General features: G+C 41.7%; 1 protein-coding gene across 4 annotated transcripts in view; it reads left to right on the top strand.

Annotated features, from left to right (window-relative positions):
• Positions 1–1,237: 1,237 nt before the first annotated feature.
• The window catches only part of FOXJ3 (forkhead box J3), a 165,310-nt gene continuing 146,490 nt past the window's right edge, over positions 1,238–20,057 (top strand). For 2 of the 4 annotated variants that reach the window (XM_064281813.1, XM_064281814.1), the window contains exon 1: positions 1,238–1,397. Coding sequence is in view for 2 of the 4 variants with exons in the window: in XM_064281815.1 (XP_064137885.1) it covers positions 8,976–8,985 (10 nt within the window). In the remaining 2 variants the exon portion in view is untranslated. Of the gene's footprint in view, positions 1,398–1,570; positions 8,986–20,057 lie in introns of those variants that run through there. The other 2 variants (XM_064281815.1, XM_064281812.1) reach the window with 1 other exon arrangement.

Genomic DNA, 20,057 nt, shown 5'->3' with positions numbered 1-20,057 from the left:
AGAGCTGCCTCATAGGGTCTCCAAAGAGCGACTGGTGGATTCAAACTGCGAACCATTTGGTTAACAGGCAAGCTCTTAACCAGTAGTGGTTGGCAAATGTTCATTGGATGAGTGAAAGGCATCTTTTATCTTCACAGTCTTCCTGGAGTCTTGTATAAAAAAGGCACATGTGAGTACCTCGGCTGCCCAGTACCCAGTAATGCTTGGCGAATGGCACATGTTCAATGTTTGCTGAGGAACTGGGCACTCAGCTCTTTTACTACTCAAGGTCTTTATCTCATCCCTTTGAGGCTATGCCAAAAAAATTCCCAGGAACAATTCACTCAGGGCTCTTCTTTCCCTCTCATCCAACGAAGTATTCACCTAACAAATACTGAGCACACTAATGTGTGTTCAAAACCTTTCTTGGTGCTGTAGAGGAATATATGACTAACGTGAATGAAGCAACAGGAATGATACCTCGGAATTTAAGTGTGAAATTACAGGGCAGATTATTAGTGCTAATAATTTATGGGAAAACAATCAGTTTAGATTGATGTAGACTTAAATTCCAAAGTTCACAAGTCGCCTGAATCACCTTTCTAAACTATCTGATAGCAGAATAACCTTGGCAGCAAACTTGAGAATCATAAGGGTCTTTAAAATTCCAACTCCTTTGCTTTCTAAGGTCAAGGAAACTGAGGCTAAGAACGGGACAAGCCTGGTAGCGTTGGGTCTAGAACTCGGGACTTGTGAAGTTCTGACGGGAGGGGTATCCTTAAAGTTCAAGCGCCTTTATTGGGGCGCGTTGTAGGAGAAAGGGTCCGGTTTCCCGACGGGACTAAGGTGTCTCTCGCTACTGTAAAGTCGCTGGGGGGAGGAGGTAAAAAAGGGGAGGAACACAAGGTCACGAGGCGCCATCCCTCCAGGGCATTAGGCCCTGAGATCCGTGGACAGACTCCGAGGCCGAAGATCCCTGCTATTCTCAATTACGAGGCTGCCTCCGCCGGCCCCACTCCCCAGGCCCCACTTTTAGGCGCAGATCCCACTCTGAAGCAGCTTGGCGTCGCCTGCCGCTACAAGGCGTAGCCCGGAGTATCCCAGGGCACTACTTGTCCCAGCGGAGGAACCCACGGGCGTCTACACGACCGTGACCGCGGAGGCGCCGTGACGCCGCCGACGCTGGGCTGGTGGCGCAGCGACGTCGCGAGAGGCGGGGGCGGGAGGGGGAACGGGTCGGGAAGTAGTTCCGGGTGCGCGGCCCCGGATGTTGGCTGCTCCCGCTGCCGCCGCCGCTTTCGGCTCTGCTCGGGCCCTCGGCAGCTCGCACCAGGCACCGTTGGGACTTTTCCCGGGGGGCGGAGACGCACGCAGCGGCCGGGGGCTCGGCCGAGCCGGCCCGGCCTGCGCAGTCTGAGGTAAGGGCCCGTCGCCGGGGCGGCCGGGCCGGGTCGGCGGGCGAGGAGGCGGGGCTGGGGCATCTCCCGGGACGGAGGAAGGGGCTGCCCTCCGCGAGACGCCCTCTCCCTTCTCAGCCCCGGCTGTGCTGCGGGACTGGAGGCGGGCGGGGCAGGGGCCCGAGCCCGGGCCCGGGCCTGGCGGGCGGCGAGGGCTGGGTTCCTCCCTCCCCCGCGGCGCTCCTCCTCAGCTGCTGCTGCCTCTCAGCCGGGAAGCAGCGACTCCGCGCTTACCACCCCTCCCCCAGACGGGGCCCCGGGGAGACAGACGTGGTTCCCGGGGGCCCCGAGTCCGAGGACAGTGACCGTCTCCTTCGTTCCATGATTTACGCCTTTTGCCTGGACTAGTCTCTGACCTGGGCAGGATGCAGCTTCTTCCCTTCAAGCCCAGAGGCGCTTTTCGGCCCGCGAGGCGGACTGTGCCTCGCGCCTCGGGGGTTTCTTTCGGGGTGAGGGGGCCCGTGCAAGGGGCCTGCGTTCCCGCCCATCCTGTCGCCATGGCCTTTACTGGCTCTAGGGCAGAGGCAGACGTTCCATCAGGACATGTTGCTGTTCTGTGTGTATTGCATCCTGCCCACGTGGTAGGGCCCCCCACCCCCCATTTTTGCAGCTAGTGGGGAGGGTGGTTAAACTAGGCGGGTTTTCCTCTGTGATTTCCTCCTGATAACGTGGAAGGTGTTAGGACCAGTTTGTTGTGCTGATGCCAGCTGTTGGTTAGATGGAAGAAGCAAGAGTTGTACTCCTTGAAATTGAGACCAGTAGGGGATATAACAGGGCTTAGTTTCATTGACATCTTTTCTTCTCTCTTTAGCTGCTCTTGTTCTTTTTTCTGCTGTTTAATCCTAGGGAGAGAGTTGGCGCTTGCTGCTGGTGCATGGAGGTGTATAGTTTTCACTTCTCCGCTCTACTTTTTGTGTGTGACTGGTGAAGGGTTTTCTGTCTTGCATTGTGCAGTCCACGTCTGTTGGCATCCTAGTTGGATTCCTGAATGAGCTGAGTTGGACTAGCCTGGGGGTTTGAGATTGGTGGGCATCTTTTTTTGTCCTTTCCTGACATTTATTTCTCTTTTTTCCGATTTTGTTTTGTGGGGAAACAAGCACGCATGTCATAGGAGTGTTACATCCATAGCTCTTGTAAAGCCTCACTGGATAGTTTGACTTAGTCACTTATTTCATGGAAGCACTTTTATTTCATTTTCCCTCTCTCTATCAAATATCATTACATTCTGTATTTTATAATTGGTTTGGAAACATGTGCATTGAGTAGTTTGTTTCTTAATGTCTGTCACCTCCAGGTTAAGGATTCCATCTTCCTGTCTTTTGTGACCACAGATTGCACTCTTAACAGGGAACATGCCACAGTCGCAATGAGAGAAGCCTTTATTATTCCTCCTAGACCTTAGCAAATATTTGTGGAAAAGGAGTAACTCCTCTCCCTTTTTCTGTTTGGATGGCATGTGTAGATGTGATTGAATTTTTTAGTTTCTTAGATAAACCTGAGGATATGTATTTTTTTTTTTTTTTTTTTTTACTGGTTTTTATGTGTCTTGGAGTTGAAATAAATCCTATTCTTGGTTTTTTGCTGATGAAGATACAACGAATCTCTCAAGCCTTTGTTAGAAATTTTTTGGATGGGACTAGAAAAATCATTGACATCGAGTTGACTCCAACTTAGTGATCCTATAGGATAGAGCAGAACTGCTCCATAGGGTTTCCAAGGCTGTAATGTTTACGGAAGCAGACCACCATGTCTTTCTCCTGTGGAGTGGCTGATGTATTTGAACTGCCCACCTTTCTGTTAGCAGCTGAGCTCTTAACCACCGCTCTACTGGGGCTCCTTTGGATGGGACCAGGACACATTTATTTTGGCTGTTTTTGGTTCGTTAGTTTGGATGAAATTAAGAAATTTTTACTGTTTTGAGGTCAGTTGTTAGATTCCAGAATAGCCAGTGTTCTTACTGTTTTTCTACATTGTGTATTATTTTTTGAGTATATTTTTGACATTGAATTTTTTCCTTACATCTGGTGCATTGTTAGTAAGTTTAGGATTGTTGAGGTGGTATTAGTGGAGGACTTGTCAAGGCTAGGAGATTTAGTTTGGTAGATTACCACAGTATGTTCCACAGAAAGGGAGTAAAATGATGCACGATGTTCCTGAAGAAGGGTTTGTATCTGCTGAGTGTGCTGGAAGTGGGGAGACTGACTAGAATGCTCTTGGAGAATTTTAGTAATAAGATGTTGATGGTCAGACATAAGATAGTAATTGTGGGAATAAAAGAGTAGCTAGTATTTATTGCATGTTTACTGCATGCCAGGCATTGTTTTAAGCTCATTAAATCTTCATGACAAGGTATTGTCATTGTTATGATGAAACTGAGTTAAAGAGAGGTTAAGCAGCTTGCCCAGAGTCCCACAGAGAGGAAACAGCAGAGTTAGGATTTGAACCCTGACTATCTGGTCTCTGACCCCATGCATTTAAACCATTATCTTATATTGTCCTAAGAGAGTATAGACTATACAAGGAAATGTATGTGGAATAAAAATTAATTTGAACTGAGAGAATTGAGTGTGGGGCAAAGGAAAGAAAGCAAATAAACTGTTAAAAAATTAAAGCCTAGAATCCTGGGAGGATGGCTGAGTCATTGGTAATAGTGAGGAAATTAGGAAGGTATCACTGTGAAGAAAAATGAGCTAAGGTTGGTTATGGCCAGTACTAGATTGTGGACAACCAATTTTTCAATACCAGGCCAGTGTCCCCCTGCCACTCACTGTGTCCTGATGGCCTTCTCTCCATGCTGGTTTGGCTCTGGTAATGCAGATTAGCTCCTAAGCAAAACAATTAGGAAAAGAGATCTGTGGAGAAGAAAAAAATGTATACTACATTCTAAAGCCACGTAGAAATGGCATTCTTCCACCCCCACCCCTGGGGGGGCGGGACCAGAAAACCAACCCCCTTGCTGTTCAGTCAATTCTGACTTGTAGCAACCCTATAGGACAGAGTAGAACTGCCCCATAGGGTTTCCAAGGAGCGGCTGGTGGATTCAAACTGCTGACCTTTTGGTTAGCAGCCAAACACTTACCCGCTGCACTTCCAGAGCTGCAGAAATGGCATAGGGATTATTTATTTTGGTTGAGTCACATCACTAATTTCCAGCCTTAGCGAAGGTAATCAAGAATAGGCTAAAGTAGGATTGAAGTATCTGTGGTCCATCACTATAGGATGAATAGTCAGAGACAAAATGTAGATATGCACTGACCAGGGCTAATATATGGTAGTTAAACACGTGAGTAGATGAGTGTTGCGAAGAAACTAGTATAGTGGTAAAGAACTTTGAGGCTTGGAACCTTGGGTGACATTATAGGCTCTTGGGTGACATTATAGGCTATTAGGTTAAAAAAAAAAAAAAAAAAAAAGGCGCTCTAAGAAGAACCAGGAAGTACATCAATGCCATGGAAGCCAAGGGTAGGAAGATTTTCTAGAAATTAGGGTTATTGACAGTATCAGATGTAATCTGGAAGTTTAGAAACAATGATAATGATGAAAAGACTGTTCAGCTAGAACAGAAGGAGATAATTTGTAACCTTAGAGAGACTTGAAGGATGTGAACAGATGCCAGATTTGTTTTCAGCAGGGTTTGTAGAGAGACATGGTCTGATGTGGCGATTCTTAGTATTCTCTTAATTCTTTCTCCAGTCTCATTCTTATTCACGTGTTAGGCCTACTCAAACATCAAGAGAACTCACTTTTTTTTTTTTTTTAAAGAAACTTGGGTTCTAAAGCCAGTGATTTTTGTACTTTAACAGTTCTTAAAGCTTTCTTCTTACTCTTTTAAAAGCTTTATTGAGATATACCCAATATAATTCATATATAATTCATTCATTTAGTGTACAATTTAATGGTTTTGAGTATATTCGTAGAGTTGTGTAGTCATCGCTACAGTAATTGTTAGAACATTTTCATCATCTTAGAAAGAAACCTTGTACCCATTAACAGTTATTCCCCATTTACCTCCAGGTTCCCTTCCCCTAGCCCCAGGCAACCACTAACATACTTACCATCTCTGTACTTTTGTCTATTTTGTACATTACATATAAATGGAATTATATACCATACGGTCTTTTGTGTCTGGCTTCTTTCATTTAGCAAAATGTTTTCCAGGGTCATACATGATATAGCCCGTCTCCGTACTTCATTCCTTTTATTGCCAAGTTTTAGTCCATTGTATGGATATATCGAATTTTATTTTTCTGTTCATCAGTTAATAGACATTTGAATTATTACTCTTTATTTTTGTTGTAATTTTGATGAAGGTTTACAGACCAAATTATTTTGTCATTAAACAGTTAATGTACATATGGTTTAGTGACATTGGTTGCTAACTCGCTGACATGCCAACACTCCCCTTCTTGACCTTGGGTTCCCTATTACCAGCTTTCCTGTCCTCACCTGCCTTTTGGTCCTTGGCCCTGGGCTGGTGTGCCCCTTTAGTCTCATTTTGTTTTATGGGTCTATCTAATCTTTGGCTGAAGGGTGAACCTCAAAAATGACTTTAGTACTGATTTAAAAGGGTATCAGGGGCCATACTCTCAGGGTTTCTCTAGTCTCTGTCAGACAGATAAGCCTGGTCTTTTTTTTGTGAGTTACAGTTTTGTTCATTTTTCTCCAGCTCTGTCCGGGACCCTCTATTGTGATCCCTGTCAGAGCAGTTGTTGGTGGTAGCCAGACACCATCTACTTGTGCTGGACTCACTCTGGTGGAGGCTGTGATAGTTGTGGCCCATTAGTCCTTTGGACTAATATTTCCCTTGTGTCTTTGGTTTTTTTCATTTTCCCTTGCTCCAGATGGGGTAGGACCATTAGAGTATCTTAGATGGCTGCTCACAAGCTTTTAAGAGCCCAGACACTACTCATCAAAGTGGGATGTAGAACATTTTCTTCATAAACTATGTTATGCCAGTTGAGCTAGATGTCCCCCGAGACCCCCAATCCTTAGCCCGGTAATTCGGTCCCTTAAGAAGTTCAGATGTGTGTATGAAGCTTCTATGATGTTGCCTTGGTCAAGTAGTGCTGACTTCCCCAGTATTGTGTACTGTCTTACCCTTCACCAAAGTTACCTCTTATCTACTACCTAATGTTCTTCCCTCCCCCCGCTTCCTAGTAACCATCAAAGATTTTTTCTTTCTGTGTGTAAACCTTTTCATGAGTTTCTATAATAGTGGTCTCATATGGTATTTGTCCTTTTGTGATTGACCTTATTTCACTCAGCATAATGCCCTCCAGATTCGTCCGTGTTGTGAGATGTTTCAGATTCATCATTGTTCTTTATTGTTTCGTAGTATTCCATTGTGTGTATATACCATAGTTTGTTTATCCATTTATCCGTTGATGAACACTTAGGTTGTTGCATCTTTTTGCTCTTGTGAATAATGCTGCAGTGAACATGGGTGTGCCTATGTCTGTTCGTGTGACCACTTTTATTTCTCTAGGATATATTCTGTAGGAGTAGGATTGCTGGATCGTATGATATTTCCATTTTCTAGCATTTTAAGGAAGCGCCATATCGTTTTCCAAAATGGTTGTACCATTGTGCATTCCCATCAGCAGTGGCTAAGAGTTCTAAGCTCCCTGCAGCCTCTTCAACATTTGTTATCTTCTATTTGTTTGATTCGTGCCAGCAATGTTGGGGTGAGATGATACCGCGTTTTTGTATTTCTCTAATGGCTAGTGATAGTGAGCATTTCCTTCTCCTGTCTTCTGTTAGGTGTCTTCTTTGGTGACATGTCTGTTCATATCCTTTTCCATTTTTTGATTGAATTATTTGTCTTTTTGTTGTAGAGGTGTTGGATTTTCGTATAGATTTTAGAGATTAGACCTTTGTCGGATTTGTCATAGCCAATTTTTTTTCCCCAGTCTTTCGGCTCTCTTTTTACCCTTTTGGTGAAGTCTTTTGATGAGCGTGTTTAATTTTTAGAAGATCCCAGTTACTTAGCTTATCTTGCGATGTTTGTGTATTGTTAGTTATGGTTTGTATCCCATTTATGACATGTATTAGGGCCTCTAGCATTGACCCTGTGTTTTCTTCTATTTATAATTTTTCATTTTATATTTAGGTCTTTGATCCATTTTGAATTAGTTTTTTGTGTATGGTGTGAGGTATAGGTCCTGTTTCTTTCTTTTTTTTTTTTTTAACAGATGAACATCCTGTTTTGCCAGCACCATTTGTTAAAAAGACTGTCTTTTTTCCTCCCATTTAATGGACTTCGGGCCTTTGTTGAAGATTAGGTGACTGTAGCTGGATGCGTTTACATCTGGGTTCTCAATACTCTTCTCTTGGTCAACGTGTCTGTCATTGTACCAGTACCAGGCTGTTTTGACTACCATAGCTGTATGGTAGGTTCTGGGGTCAGGTGGTGCGAGTTCTCTTTATTCTTTTTCTTCAGTAGTGGTTAACTTATCCGGGGCCTCTTTCTTTTCCATGTAAAGTCAATGATTAGTTTTTCTATTTCTTACAGTTTTAAATTCTTCACCATCTTCATCTTAATCCTTATCCTGCCAACCCCACCCCTTCTCATGTCTTTTCTTTGAGATTATAACCTCTGCCACACACTCTAGTAGGCATTGGGGGTATAAAGATGAGTAAGACATGGCCCTTGAACATTCGTATAGTGTTTTTATGGTTTACACATGTTTTCTCATACTTTATTTTATTTAATCTCACAGCAACTGTGTGGCATAGGCATAGTATTTTTTAGCATGAGCCAAGTTGAAATTTTGATTAGGTGATTTGCCCAAGATTGCATACTTAAGTCAGTGGTGGAGTGGTTAGGTTGTCTTATTCCTGTCCATAGTTATTTCCACTACTCCATGCTATTTCAGGAAACCCTTGTGGCATAGTGGTTAAGAGCTGTGGCTTCTAACCAAAAGGTTGGCAGTTTGAATCCATCAGGTGCTCCTTGGAAACTCTTTGGGGCAGTTCTACTCCATCCTGTAGGGTCGCCATGAGTCGGAATCGACTGGATGGCAACAGGTTTGGTTTTTGGTTTGGGATGGTATCTCAAGTAAGGACATGAATATGAACACTTGGTGGCGTAGTGGTTAAGAGCTACGGCTGCTAACCGAAAGGTCTGCAGTTCGACTCCACCAGGCGCTCCTTGGGAACTCTATAGGGCGGTTCCGCTCTGTCCTGTAGGGTCACTGTGAGTCGAAATCGACTCAGTGGAAGTGGGTTTGGTTTTGGTTTTTATGCTGCTATCCTATCTTAAAAGGATCTGCTGTACATTCCTGGCAACTTAGAGGGACGGGGAAACTCCCTTACTTTGGGAATCATTGATTTTTCATGGTTAGTCTTCGGGGTTGAAAATGAAAAGACTTTTCTTACCAGATTCTAGTACTGGTTTGCTCTGTGTTTTAGGCAAGTTATTTTATATTTCTGCCTTTTCTCTCAGAAGACTGTTGTCAGTTGCCATTGTGTCGGCCCTGACTCATAGCCACCCCATGAGCAACAGAAGAATGAAACATTGCCCCGTCCTGTGCCATCTTCATGATCATTGGTATGTGCAAATACATTGTTGCAGGCACTATGTTGGACAGTGTTTTGCTTAGAACTTTAGTGGGGATTAATGTGGTGATGACGATAGTGGTGGTGGTAGTGATAATAATGATAGCTAACGTTTTCTGAGGGCTTACTATGGGTCCAGAAGTGGTCTAAATACTTTGCGTATGTTATTCATATTATCCTCACAACAACCCCAAGAGATAGGTTTTTATTATGTAAATTTTACAGATGAAGAAACAAATGCTGAGAAGAAGTTAAGTAACTTGACTAAGATTACATAGCTAGGAATAGGAAGAGCCTGGATTCGAACCTCTACAGTCTCTGAAAAGGCAGCAGTTCTAACCTACCGACTCCATGGTCAGAAGACCTGATGATCTGCTCCCATAAAGAGTACCCCAAAAGCCATTCCTGTTGAGTTGATTTTGACTCATAGCAACCCTCTGGGACAGAGTGGAACTGCCCCATAGAGTTTCCAAGGCTGTAAATATTTACGGAAGCAGACTGCCACATCTTTTTCTTGCAGAACGACTGGTGGGTTCGAGCCGCTAACCTTTTGGTTAGCAGCTGAATTCTTAACCACTGCGCCACCAAGGACTCCTCTTGTCTTTAAGATTATAATTATAGCCTAGGGAACCCTATGGGGCGGTTCTACTTTGTCCTATAGTGTTACTATGAATTGGAATCTATTCACCTACGTACAACAAGAAATCTGTTTTCAGAACTTAGTGGCTCTTGATCACTGCACTGTTTTGTTTACTGTGTTATGAATTAATAGAGGATAATATTTCAGATAAGGACATGGCCTGGCCAGAATGTGAATATGAACACTTTTAGACCCATACTAAATCAAAAAAACCAAACCTGTTGCCAACAAGTTGATTCTGACTCATAGTGACCCTGTAGGGTTTCTAAGGCTGTAATCTTTATGGAAGCAGACTGCCACATCTTTCTTATGCAGAGCGGCTGGTGGATTTGAACCACCAGCCTTTTAGTTATCAGCGGAACGCTTTAACCACTGTGCCCCTAGGGCTCCTTGGACCCATACTGAGCCTCAGAAAACTTTAACTATTACAGTCTTCCGTTGGTATCCGCAGGGGTTTGGTTCCAGTAGGGCCTGCCCCATACTGAAATCCGTGGATGTTCATGTCCCTCGTGTAAAATGGTGTAGTATCTGCATATAACTACATAGAAAACTTATGTTGTTGCTGATGAGTACTTTCTGTCAATGCTCAAACAAGTGCTGGAGACTGAGGAACTGTGAAATGGCGGAAGGCTACAGCAGGGTATTCCTACACATCATTTCTTTTGCATGAATTCAGTGTAGCAGTGCTCAGTGCGCTGGCAAATTCAAGTTTTACTTTTTGGAACTTTATTTTTTTGAATATTTTCGATCTGTGGTTGGTTGACTCCACAAATGCGCAGTCTGCTGATACAGAGGGCCAGCTGTATTATCATTACCACCACCACCATCATCATCACCCCATTCATCCTCATTACAATTTTCTGCAGAATATTCAACGTAGTGTTGGAAAATGAGCCACCTAGGTTGGAAGGCGCTGGAAAAGTATGAAGACTAGATTTTGAATATGGTTATGTAAGCAGTCAAGTAGCAGACTTGACATTGCATCAGCATTTCTTTTAAACATGAGCATAACACTAGAGTAAACAGAGATAGATGTTTTTTAGGCATTCAGATGCTTTTTTTTTTTTTTTTATTTGTGCTTACTAGTAGCCTTTCAACATAGCACTTACATTATCTTCACTGCTCTTCACTGTTCCCTTTGTTAGTCACTTAGCTTTCCACATTCAGAAGCCTTGGCTTGAGACAGCTAAAGCTCACTTATACTTCTGTCCTCAGCCTTCCTTTAACTGTTCATTTTTGCTTTCCATTTTGAACAGTTAGCTTTTCATTCTTAGAGGGAGGTACCCTTTACCTTTTTTATCTAAAACTCAGAAAACATCACAGCGGCATTTTATAACAACTGCCAACAAATTTGGCCATCTTAATTGGCTTAGTTGGATGTTAGTGCACAAATAACAAAATCCAAAGCACGATGTTTTGGTTAAAGAGATTGACTTATACTGAAATTGGAAAAGGCATCTGCAATACAGGATTTTTGATTTAATAGAATTTGTTTTAACCAGATCAACCAAGCATTATTACCGTGGGCCATCTGTTGGGATATGGAAATAGCTTTGTTATATGGAACCAGATGTTGTGCTTATATTTATAACAGTGACGTTTTATTTATTTTAAGTAACCTTTTGTAGTTAGGTACCTTTGACTGCTATTCTACTTGACATATCAACTGATAACCCAAGAATGTGATATCTTTCAGAGCGGTTATTATTCTATTGTAGGATAAGGATGAAACAATTGGAACAAAAAGCAAATGAAACTTCCATATATAGTATCAAACTTTAGTACTATAATAAGATAAAATAGGACAAATATGAATATATGTTACAGGATGATTAGGACCACATTCAGTAAGAACTCTTACTTGTTTAGCCTTTAACACCATTAATAGGGTTGTTGTTGTTAGGTGCTGTTGAGTTGGTTCCGACTCATAGCGACCCCATGTACAACAGAGTGGATCACTGCCCTGTCCTGCACCATCCTTACAGTCATTGATGTGTTTGAGCCCATTGTTGCAGCTTCTGTGTCAGTCCATCTCATTGAGACTCTTTTTCACTGACCCTCTGCTTTACCAAGCGTATGTCCTTCTCCAGAGATTGGTTTCTCCTGATAACGTGTCCAAAGTATGTGAGACAAAGTCTCACCATCTTCTCTTCTAAGGAGCATTCTGGCTATACTTTCCGAGACAGATTTGTTTGTTCTTCTGGCAGTCCATGGTATAATCAGTAGTCTCTGCCAACACCATAATTCAAAGGCGTTAGTTCTTCAGTCTTCCTTTTTCATTGTCCAGCTTTTGCATACATATGAGGCAATTGAAAATACCATGGTTTGGATCAGGCATAGGTTAGTCCTCAAAGTGGCACTTTTGCTTTTAACACTTTAAAGAGGTCTTTTGCAGCAGATTTGCCTAGCACAATACGTCATTTGATTTTTTGACTGCTGCTTCCACGGATGTTGAATATGGATCCAAGTAAAATGAAATTCTTGAGCACTTGAGTATTTTCTCCATTTATCATGGTGTTGCTTTTTGGTCCAGTTGGAGGAATTTTGTTTTCTTTATGTTGAAATGTAATCCATACTGAAGGCTGTGGTCTTTGATCTTCATCAGTAAGTGCTTCAAGTCCTCTTCACTTTCAGCAACCTAGGTTGTGTCATCTGCATAATGCAAGTTGTTAATGAGCCTTCCTCCAATTTTGATGCTGTATTCATTTTCATATAGTCCAGCTTCTTGAATTATTTGATTGGCATACAGATTGAGTAGGTATGGTGAAAGAATACAACACTGACACACATCTCTCCTGATTTTAATAGGCCTAGTTTCTAATACTCCATGTGTCTGTTAGTTTGTTGTACTGTGGGGGCTTGTGTGTTGCTGGAAGCTATGCCACCAGTATTCAGATACCAGCAGGGGCACCCATGGCGGACAGGTTTCAGCTGAGCTTCCAGACTAAGTTGGACTAGGAAGAAGGACCCGGCAGTCTACTTCTGAAGAGATTTAGCCCCTCAGGTTGGAAGGCACTCAAAAGGCGACTGGGGAAGAGCTGCCTCCAATTCCCACAGTGGCTGCAACAATGGGCTTGAGCATAACAATGATTGTGAGGATGGCACGGGACTGGGCAGTGTTTTCGTTTTTGTTCTGTTGTGCATACAGTCGTTATGAGTTGGAATCGACTCGATGGCACCTAACAACAACAGTTCCTAATAGTTACTAAACTGTTTGGGTTGCTCTAAATCTATGCTAGATTTACCATAAATCTAAAGCTGTCTCATTTTGGTGTAATCAGATCTCTGTCGACACTGCTGTGCTTGGCTTAGTCCTTATCATCAGTGGTTAAAGTGGCCTGTAATAGTCTCTTAAACTTATGGGATGCAGTAAGAGAAACTGTTCATAGAACGTTTACCTACTGCCATCAGTCTGTTGTGATTCATAGCAATCCTACAGGACCAAGTGGAACTGCACCATGGGGTTTCCAAGACTGTAATCTTTATGGGAGCAGATCGCCAGGTCTTTTCTCCCAGGGAGCAGCTGGCGGGTCCAAACTGCTGACCTTCTTGTTAGCAGCTGAGTGCCTAGAACACACCAAGACAGAGAGAGAGAGACAGAGACAGACAGACAGACAAAACAAACCCGTTGCTGTCAAGTCGATTCTGACTCATAGCAGCCCTATAGGACAGAGTAGAACTGCCCCATAGGGTTTCGAAGGAGCGCCTTCTTCTGAGTAGAATGCTAATAATTTGGAGGCTGGGGGAGCCCTTGAGTGGGAGTTTTTGGAGTTTGCAGAAACTGTATATATTGGCTATTCTTTCATTGTCTTTAAATCATATATAGAGAGATCCTTGGACCCCATTGAAGAGTTGGTAGGCTGCTCCAGGCTGACCTTGTGTCTGAAGGGGAATTTACCCAGTAAACTGATTTTAGCTGAAAGTTTTTGCCTGGAGCTAGCTAGGTGAGTTAGAGCTACGAGCTAAAAGCTGTAACTGAATTCTCCTGCTCAGATTCCTACCCGTTGGCATAGTAGTATCAAGGAAATAAGATTGATCTTCTGATTGGTAGAGTGCGGTGCCAAATAAATCATATTAAAGTTGTCAGAAGCTGGGATCAGCTTTCTCCTGAGGTTGAGACCTGACCTTACTGTATGTTGTAGCATTGATTTGGGAGAGGAATGGATGAGGGGGAAGACTACTAGGGCTCACTTATAATAGTTTTAAATTCTGTTGACTTATAGAGAAATGGGATTAGGTAATGGTGGAAGTAGATTATTGTTAAGATCCTAGTTTATGTTTGGTAAGTACATGTGTGCTTACTACATTATTAGAAAGCCCAAAACCAAACCCATTGCTATCGCGTTGATTCCAACTCAGTGATCCCGTAGGACAGAGTGGAGCTGCCTTAGGTCTCCAAGGCAGTAAGTCTTTACGGAAGCAGACTGTTACATCTTTCTCCCATGGAGTGGCTGGTGGGTTGAACTACTGACCTTTCAGTTAGCAGCCAGGCGCTTTAAATAACTAAAAAGTTTCTGTGGCTTGGCTGTAGACCTTTGGGAAATTAATTACAGTCACAGCAAATGCATAGCGGTCACGAAGATGGAGCAGACTCATGGCGGGTGGTGGTAAATCATACGTGACACCAGGTTCTACGAGGGTGGTTGGCATTGTGAATCTGTGATGTGCTTTACCTGTCTGCCTTATGTGAGGAGTTATTGATAGCGCTGTTTCACCATGTATGCATGAACAGCAGTCACATCAAAAATGGAATCTTTGAATATCAGGGGAAGTCATGTTTTATATTATGGGCATATGTGCTTGGAAAGATTTCCACCTTACATTTGAATAATAGTTTTTCAAAAGCAACCTTTTTTGGTCTTTTGGATTTTGGCACCTTACAACAGTCCTGTGGTATAGATGCCAGTATCAGTTGCCATAGAGTTCATTCCAGCTCATGGTAAACCAGTGTGTGTCAGAGTAGAACTGTGTTCCATAAGGGTTTCAGTGACTGATTTTTCAAAAATAGATTGCCAGGCCTTTTCTGTGATGGCTCTGGGTGGATTCAAGCCTCCAAGCTGTTGATTAACAGCCAAGCTAGTTAACTGTACCACGCAGGGAGAGACTCTGTGGTATAAAAACTCCAAGTAGTGTTCCTGTTGATAGATGGGAAAATTAAGGTGTAAGGTAAGTGGCTTACTTAATGCCACTCAGTTATTTAGTAGTAGAGCAGAAACTAGAACGCAAACCCAGTCCCAGCCCTCTGCATCTAGTCTTGTATTATTTTTAGTAGAAAACTGACAAAGTTTTAATGAAGAACATACTTTGGATTTTTGAGGTAGAAAATAAAGGTTATGGACCACAAAGTACCTGGGCTTCTTAGAGCAGAGCTGTCTTAAAATCAGATTTAGGGACATAAAAAGTGGGAGTAACTTCTCTCCATGTTAAATTTGGTCCATTTCTGGCCATTGGATGTAGTTTTACTACAACGTGCATTCTTTGTCTAAGAGAAAAGTTTAAGCGTTATTAAATATCAGATTTGGGCTTATTTTATGGAAGTGCCGATCTGTAAAATCGAGAACCTGATTTTATTGAGAGTGCCTGAGTTACTTCCACAGTATGACATCCATGTCTCTTGTTTGCTGGGCAGGAAGAATGACAGTATATAAAGATGTTATAAATGCACAGAAAAAAAGACTGGGAGAGAATGCATCACAATGGGTGATTTTTATTTTCCCCTTGGAAACCCTGGTGTCATAGTGGTTAAGAGCTACATCTGCTAACCAAAAGGTCAGCAGTTCGAATCCATCAGGCGCTCCTTGGAAACTCAGTGGGGAAGTTCTCTTCTGTCCCATAGGGTCACTATGAGGCGGAATCGACTCGATGGCAACAGGTTATGAGTTATATTTTCTAAGTTCTGTACAGTGAGCATGTATCATTAAAAAAAAAATTCTTTTTTATTGTGCTTTAGGTAAAAGTTTACAGAGCAAATTAGTTTCCCATTCAGTAGTTTGTATGTAAAGTGTTCCATGACATTGGTTGCATTCCGTACAGTGTGTTAGCACTCTCCCTATTTGTGCCCTGAGTTTCCTGCTTCCTTTTGTCAGAATTTTCTACCCCTTCCTGCCTTCTCATCTTTGCTTTTGGGCGAATCTTGTCCTTTTAATCTCGTATGATTGATTGTTCTAAAGAATACATTCCTCTTGTGTGTTATTGTTTATTTTATGGGCTTCTCTATTGTTTGGCTGAAAGGTGGTCTTGGGAATGGCTTCAGTTCCAGAAATAGATTGTCATAGGATGTCTTAGAGCCATAGTCTCGGGGGTTCCTCCAGTTTCTGTCAGACCAGTAAGTCTGGTCTTTTTGTGAATTTGATTTTTTTGGTCTACATTTTTCTCCCGCTCTGTCTGGGACATTCTCTTGTGATCCCAGTCAGAGTGGTCAATAGTGTTAGCTGGGCACCATCTAGTTCTTCTGGTCTTGGCTTCGTGTAGGTTGTGGCTCATGTGGTCCGCTAGTCCTTTGGACACATTGCTTCCTTTAATCTTTGGTTTTCTTCACTGTCCTTTGCTTGGGATGGGAAGAGACCAATGGTTGTTTCTTAGATGGCTGCCCATAAGCTTTTAAGACCCCAGACACTACTCACCAAAGTAGGATGCAGAAGATTGTCTTTATGAACTATGTTGTGCCAATTGATGTAGATGTCCCCTGAATCTAAGGCCCTTCACGTTCGAGCCTAGGAACTTCATCCCATGAAGTATTTGGTTATGTCTGAGAAGTTTCCATGACTGTGCCCCTTGTGAGCTTTATCATATATATTAGTATCTATGTGGCACCTGAAATTATGTATGTAGAAATATCTTCAACCAAACCTACATCTGCAGGTGGATGTGCTCCCTTACACTCTCCCATACCTCTTTAGCCTACCTATGTATCCATTTGTAAATTATTGTTTGTTAATGCTATTGTTGCAGGATTGTCTGTTTTTACAGTAATTACCATAGTTGCCCTTTACTCTTGCATCCCTCTCAGTGTGTCTGCCTTGGTCACGTTGTGCTGACTTCCCCCATTTGTGTATTCCCTTTCCGTTTGCTAGTATTAACACATGTCTTTTATCTAGTAATTTTTCCTCCCTTCCCCTTCCATTCCTGGCAACCATCAAATTTTTTTTTTCTTCTGCGTGTAAACCTTTTCTTGTTTTTTTTATAGTAGTAGTCTCATACAAATATTTGGCCTTTTATAATTGGTTTATTTCACTCAGCATGATATCCTCCAAATTCATCCATCTTGAGAGATGTTTCACAGATTCGTTATTCTTTATTGTTGTGTAGTATTCCGTTGTGTGTATGTACCATAATTTGTTTATCCATTCGTCTGCTGATGGGCACTTAGGTTGTTTCCATCTTTTTGCTCTTGTGAATAATGTTACAATGAACATCGGTGTACATTATGTCTATTTGTGTTATGTGTGTTATTTCTTATAGGGCGTATACCATTTTGCTGGATCATATGGCATTTCTATTTCTAGCTTTTTAAGGAAGCACCATGCCGTTTTCCATCGTGGTGTACCATTTTACATTCCCACCAGTATTCTATTTCCAATCTCCCTATAACCTGGTCAACATTTTTTATTTTATTTTTTTGATTAGCCATTATTGCTGGGGTCAGATGGTATCTCATTGTAGTTTCGATTTGCATTTCTCTAATGGCTGGTGATCCTGAGCATTTCTTCATGTGTTTGTTAGCTGCCTGAATGTCTTCTTTGGTGAAGTGTCTGTTCTTATCCTTTGCCCTTTTTTTAACTGGATTATTTGTCTTTTTGTTGTTGAGGTGTTGAAGTTTTCTGTAAGTTTTTAGAGGTTAGACCCTTGTTGGATCTGGTGTAGCCAAAATCTTTTTCCCAGTCTATAGGTTCTCTTTTTACTCTTTTGAAGAAGTCTTGTTGAGCATAAGTGTTTAATTTTTGGGAGGTCCCATTTATCTAGCTCTTCTTCTGCTGTTTCTGCATTTTTAGTTATGTCCAGTATTCTATTTATGTCTCATATTACAGCCCCTAGTGTCATCCCTATTTTTTCTTCTATGATCTTTGTAGTTTTAGGTTTAGGTCTTTGGTCCATTTTGAGTTAGTTTTTGTGTATGGTGTGGGGTATGGGTCTTGTTTCATTTTTCTATAGATAGGCATCCAGTTTTGCCAGCACCATTTGTTAAAGAGACTGTATTTTCAGGATTTAATGGACTTTGGCCCTTTGTTGCAGATCAGCTGACTGTAGGTGGATGAATTTACAGCTTGGTTTTTAATTCTGTTCTCTTGGTCTGTATGTCTGTCATTGTGTCTGTACCTGGCTGTTTTGACGACTGTGACTGTCTTAAGTAGGTTCTGAGATCATGTAGTGTGAGGCCTCCTACTTTATTCTTAGTTTTTAATGATGCTTTGCTTTTCCAGGGCCTCTTTCCTTTCCATGTAAATTCAGTGACTAGTTTTCCCATCTTTTTAAAGAATGCTGTGGGAATTTGGATTGGGATTACGTTATATCTGTAGATCGTTTTGGGCAGTACTGACATTTTCAAAATGTTAAGTCTTCCTGTCCTCGAGAATGGTATGTTTTTCCATTTATATAGGTCTCTTTTGGTTTCCTGTAACAGTGTTTTGTAGTTTTCCTTGTATAGGTCTTTTATGTCCCTGGTTAGATTTATTCCTAAGTATTTTATCTCTTTGGGGGCTATTGTAAATGGTATTGTTTTTGTGATATCCTTTTGAAAGCTCTCTTTGTTGGTGTAGAGGAACCCAACTGATTTTTGTGTGTTGATCTTGTATCCTGCTACTTTGCTGAATCCTTCTATTAGGTCCAGTAGCTTTCTTGTAGAATCTTCGGGATTTTTTGTGTATAGGATTATATCATCTGCAAATAGGGATAGTTTTACTTCTTCCTTACCAATTTAAATGCCCTTTATTTCCTTTTCTTGCCTTATTGCTCCAGCTAGGACTTTCAGTTCAGTGTTGAATAAGAGGAATAAAGGGCATCCTTGTCTGATACCTGTTGTCAGGAATGCTTTCAGTCTGTCTCTACTGAGAGTGACATTGGCTCTTGGTGATTAAGAGCTATGGCTTCTAACCAAAAGGTTGGCACTTCACACCTACCAGGCGCTCCTTGGAAACTGTATGGGGCAGTTCTGCTCTGTCCTGTAGGGTCGCTATGAGTTGGAATCGACTTGACGGCAATGGGTTTGGTTTTTTTTGAGTTGGTTTTGTATACCAAACGTGTCGTGTTGATTATATTCTGACTCATAGCAACCCTACAGGACAGAGTGGACCTGCCCCAAAGGATTTCCAAGGAGTGGCAGGTGGATTCGAACTGCCAACCTTTTGGTTAGTATTCGAGCTCTTAACCATGACCCCACCAGGACTCCAGTGGTTTTATACAAATGCCTTTCACTATGTTGAGGAATGTCCCTTCTATTCCTATTTTGCTGAAGGTTTTTTTTTTTTTTAATCAGGAATGGGTATTGGACTTTATCAAATGCCATTTCTTTGTTGATTGAGATGATAATGTGATTCATTTCCATGTGCAGTAGAAAAGAAAGTATGCTTGGTTGCTGTTGGGTGGAGTGTTCTGTATATGTCTGTGAGGTCAGGTTGGTTGATTGTGACGTTTAGATCTTCCATGTCTTTATTGAGCTTCTTTCTGGATGTCCTGACCTTCACTGAAAGTGGTGTGTTGAAGTCTCCTGCTATTATTGTGGAGCTGTCTATCTCACTTTTCAATGCCGATAGAGTTTGTTTTATGTATCTTGCAGCCCTGTCATTGGGTGCATAAATATTTAATATGGTTATATCTTCTTGGTGTATTGTCCCTTTAATCATTATATAGTGTCCTTCATTATCCTTTCTGATGGATTTAACTTTAAAGTCTGTTTTGTCAGAAATTAATATTTCCACTCCTGCTCTTTTTTGATTGTTGTTTGTTTGCTTGATATATTTTTTTCCTTCCTTTGAATTTTAGTTTGTTTGTGTCTCTAGGTCTAAGGTGTGTCTCTTGTAGGCAGCATATAGATGAATCATGTTTTTTAATCCATTCTGCCACTCTCTGTCTCTTTATTGGTAGATTTGGAATCGACTCTATGGCAGTGGTTTTTTTTTTTTAGTCCATTTACATTCAGGGTAATTATGGATAGGTATGAATTTTTTTTTTTTAATGAATTTAGTGTTATCATTTTGATGTCCTTTTTTGTGTGTTGTTGACAGTTTCTTTTTCCCACTTAATTTTATGTGCTGAGTAGACTATATATTGTCCTTTCCTCATATTCGTTGTCGTTGATTTTGTTTCTGCTGAATCTCTTATTTTTTTCTTGTATTTTATTTTGATGTGCAGGATAGTTTGTCACCTTTGTGGTTACCTTGTTATTTACCCCTATTTTTGTAAATTTAAACCTAACTTTTATAACTTTG

This window comes from Loxodonta africana, chromosome 3, assembly GCF_030014295.1.
Source record: "Loxodonta africana isolate mLoxAfr1 chromosome 3, mLoxAfr1.hap2, whole genome shotgun sequence".
NCBI classification, from domain to species: domain Eukaryota; kingdom Metazoa; phylum Chordata; class Mammalia; order Proboscidea; family Elephantidae; genus Loxodonta; species Loxodonta africana.
This window is presented reverse-complemented; position numbering and strand designations above follow the sequence as displayed.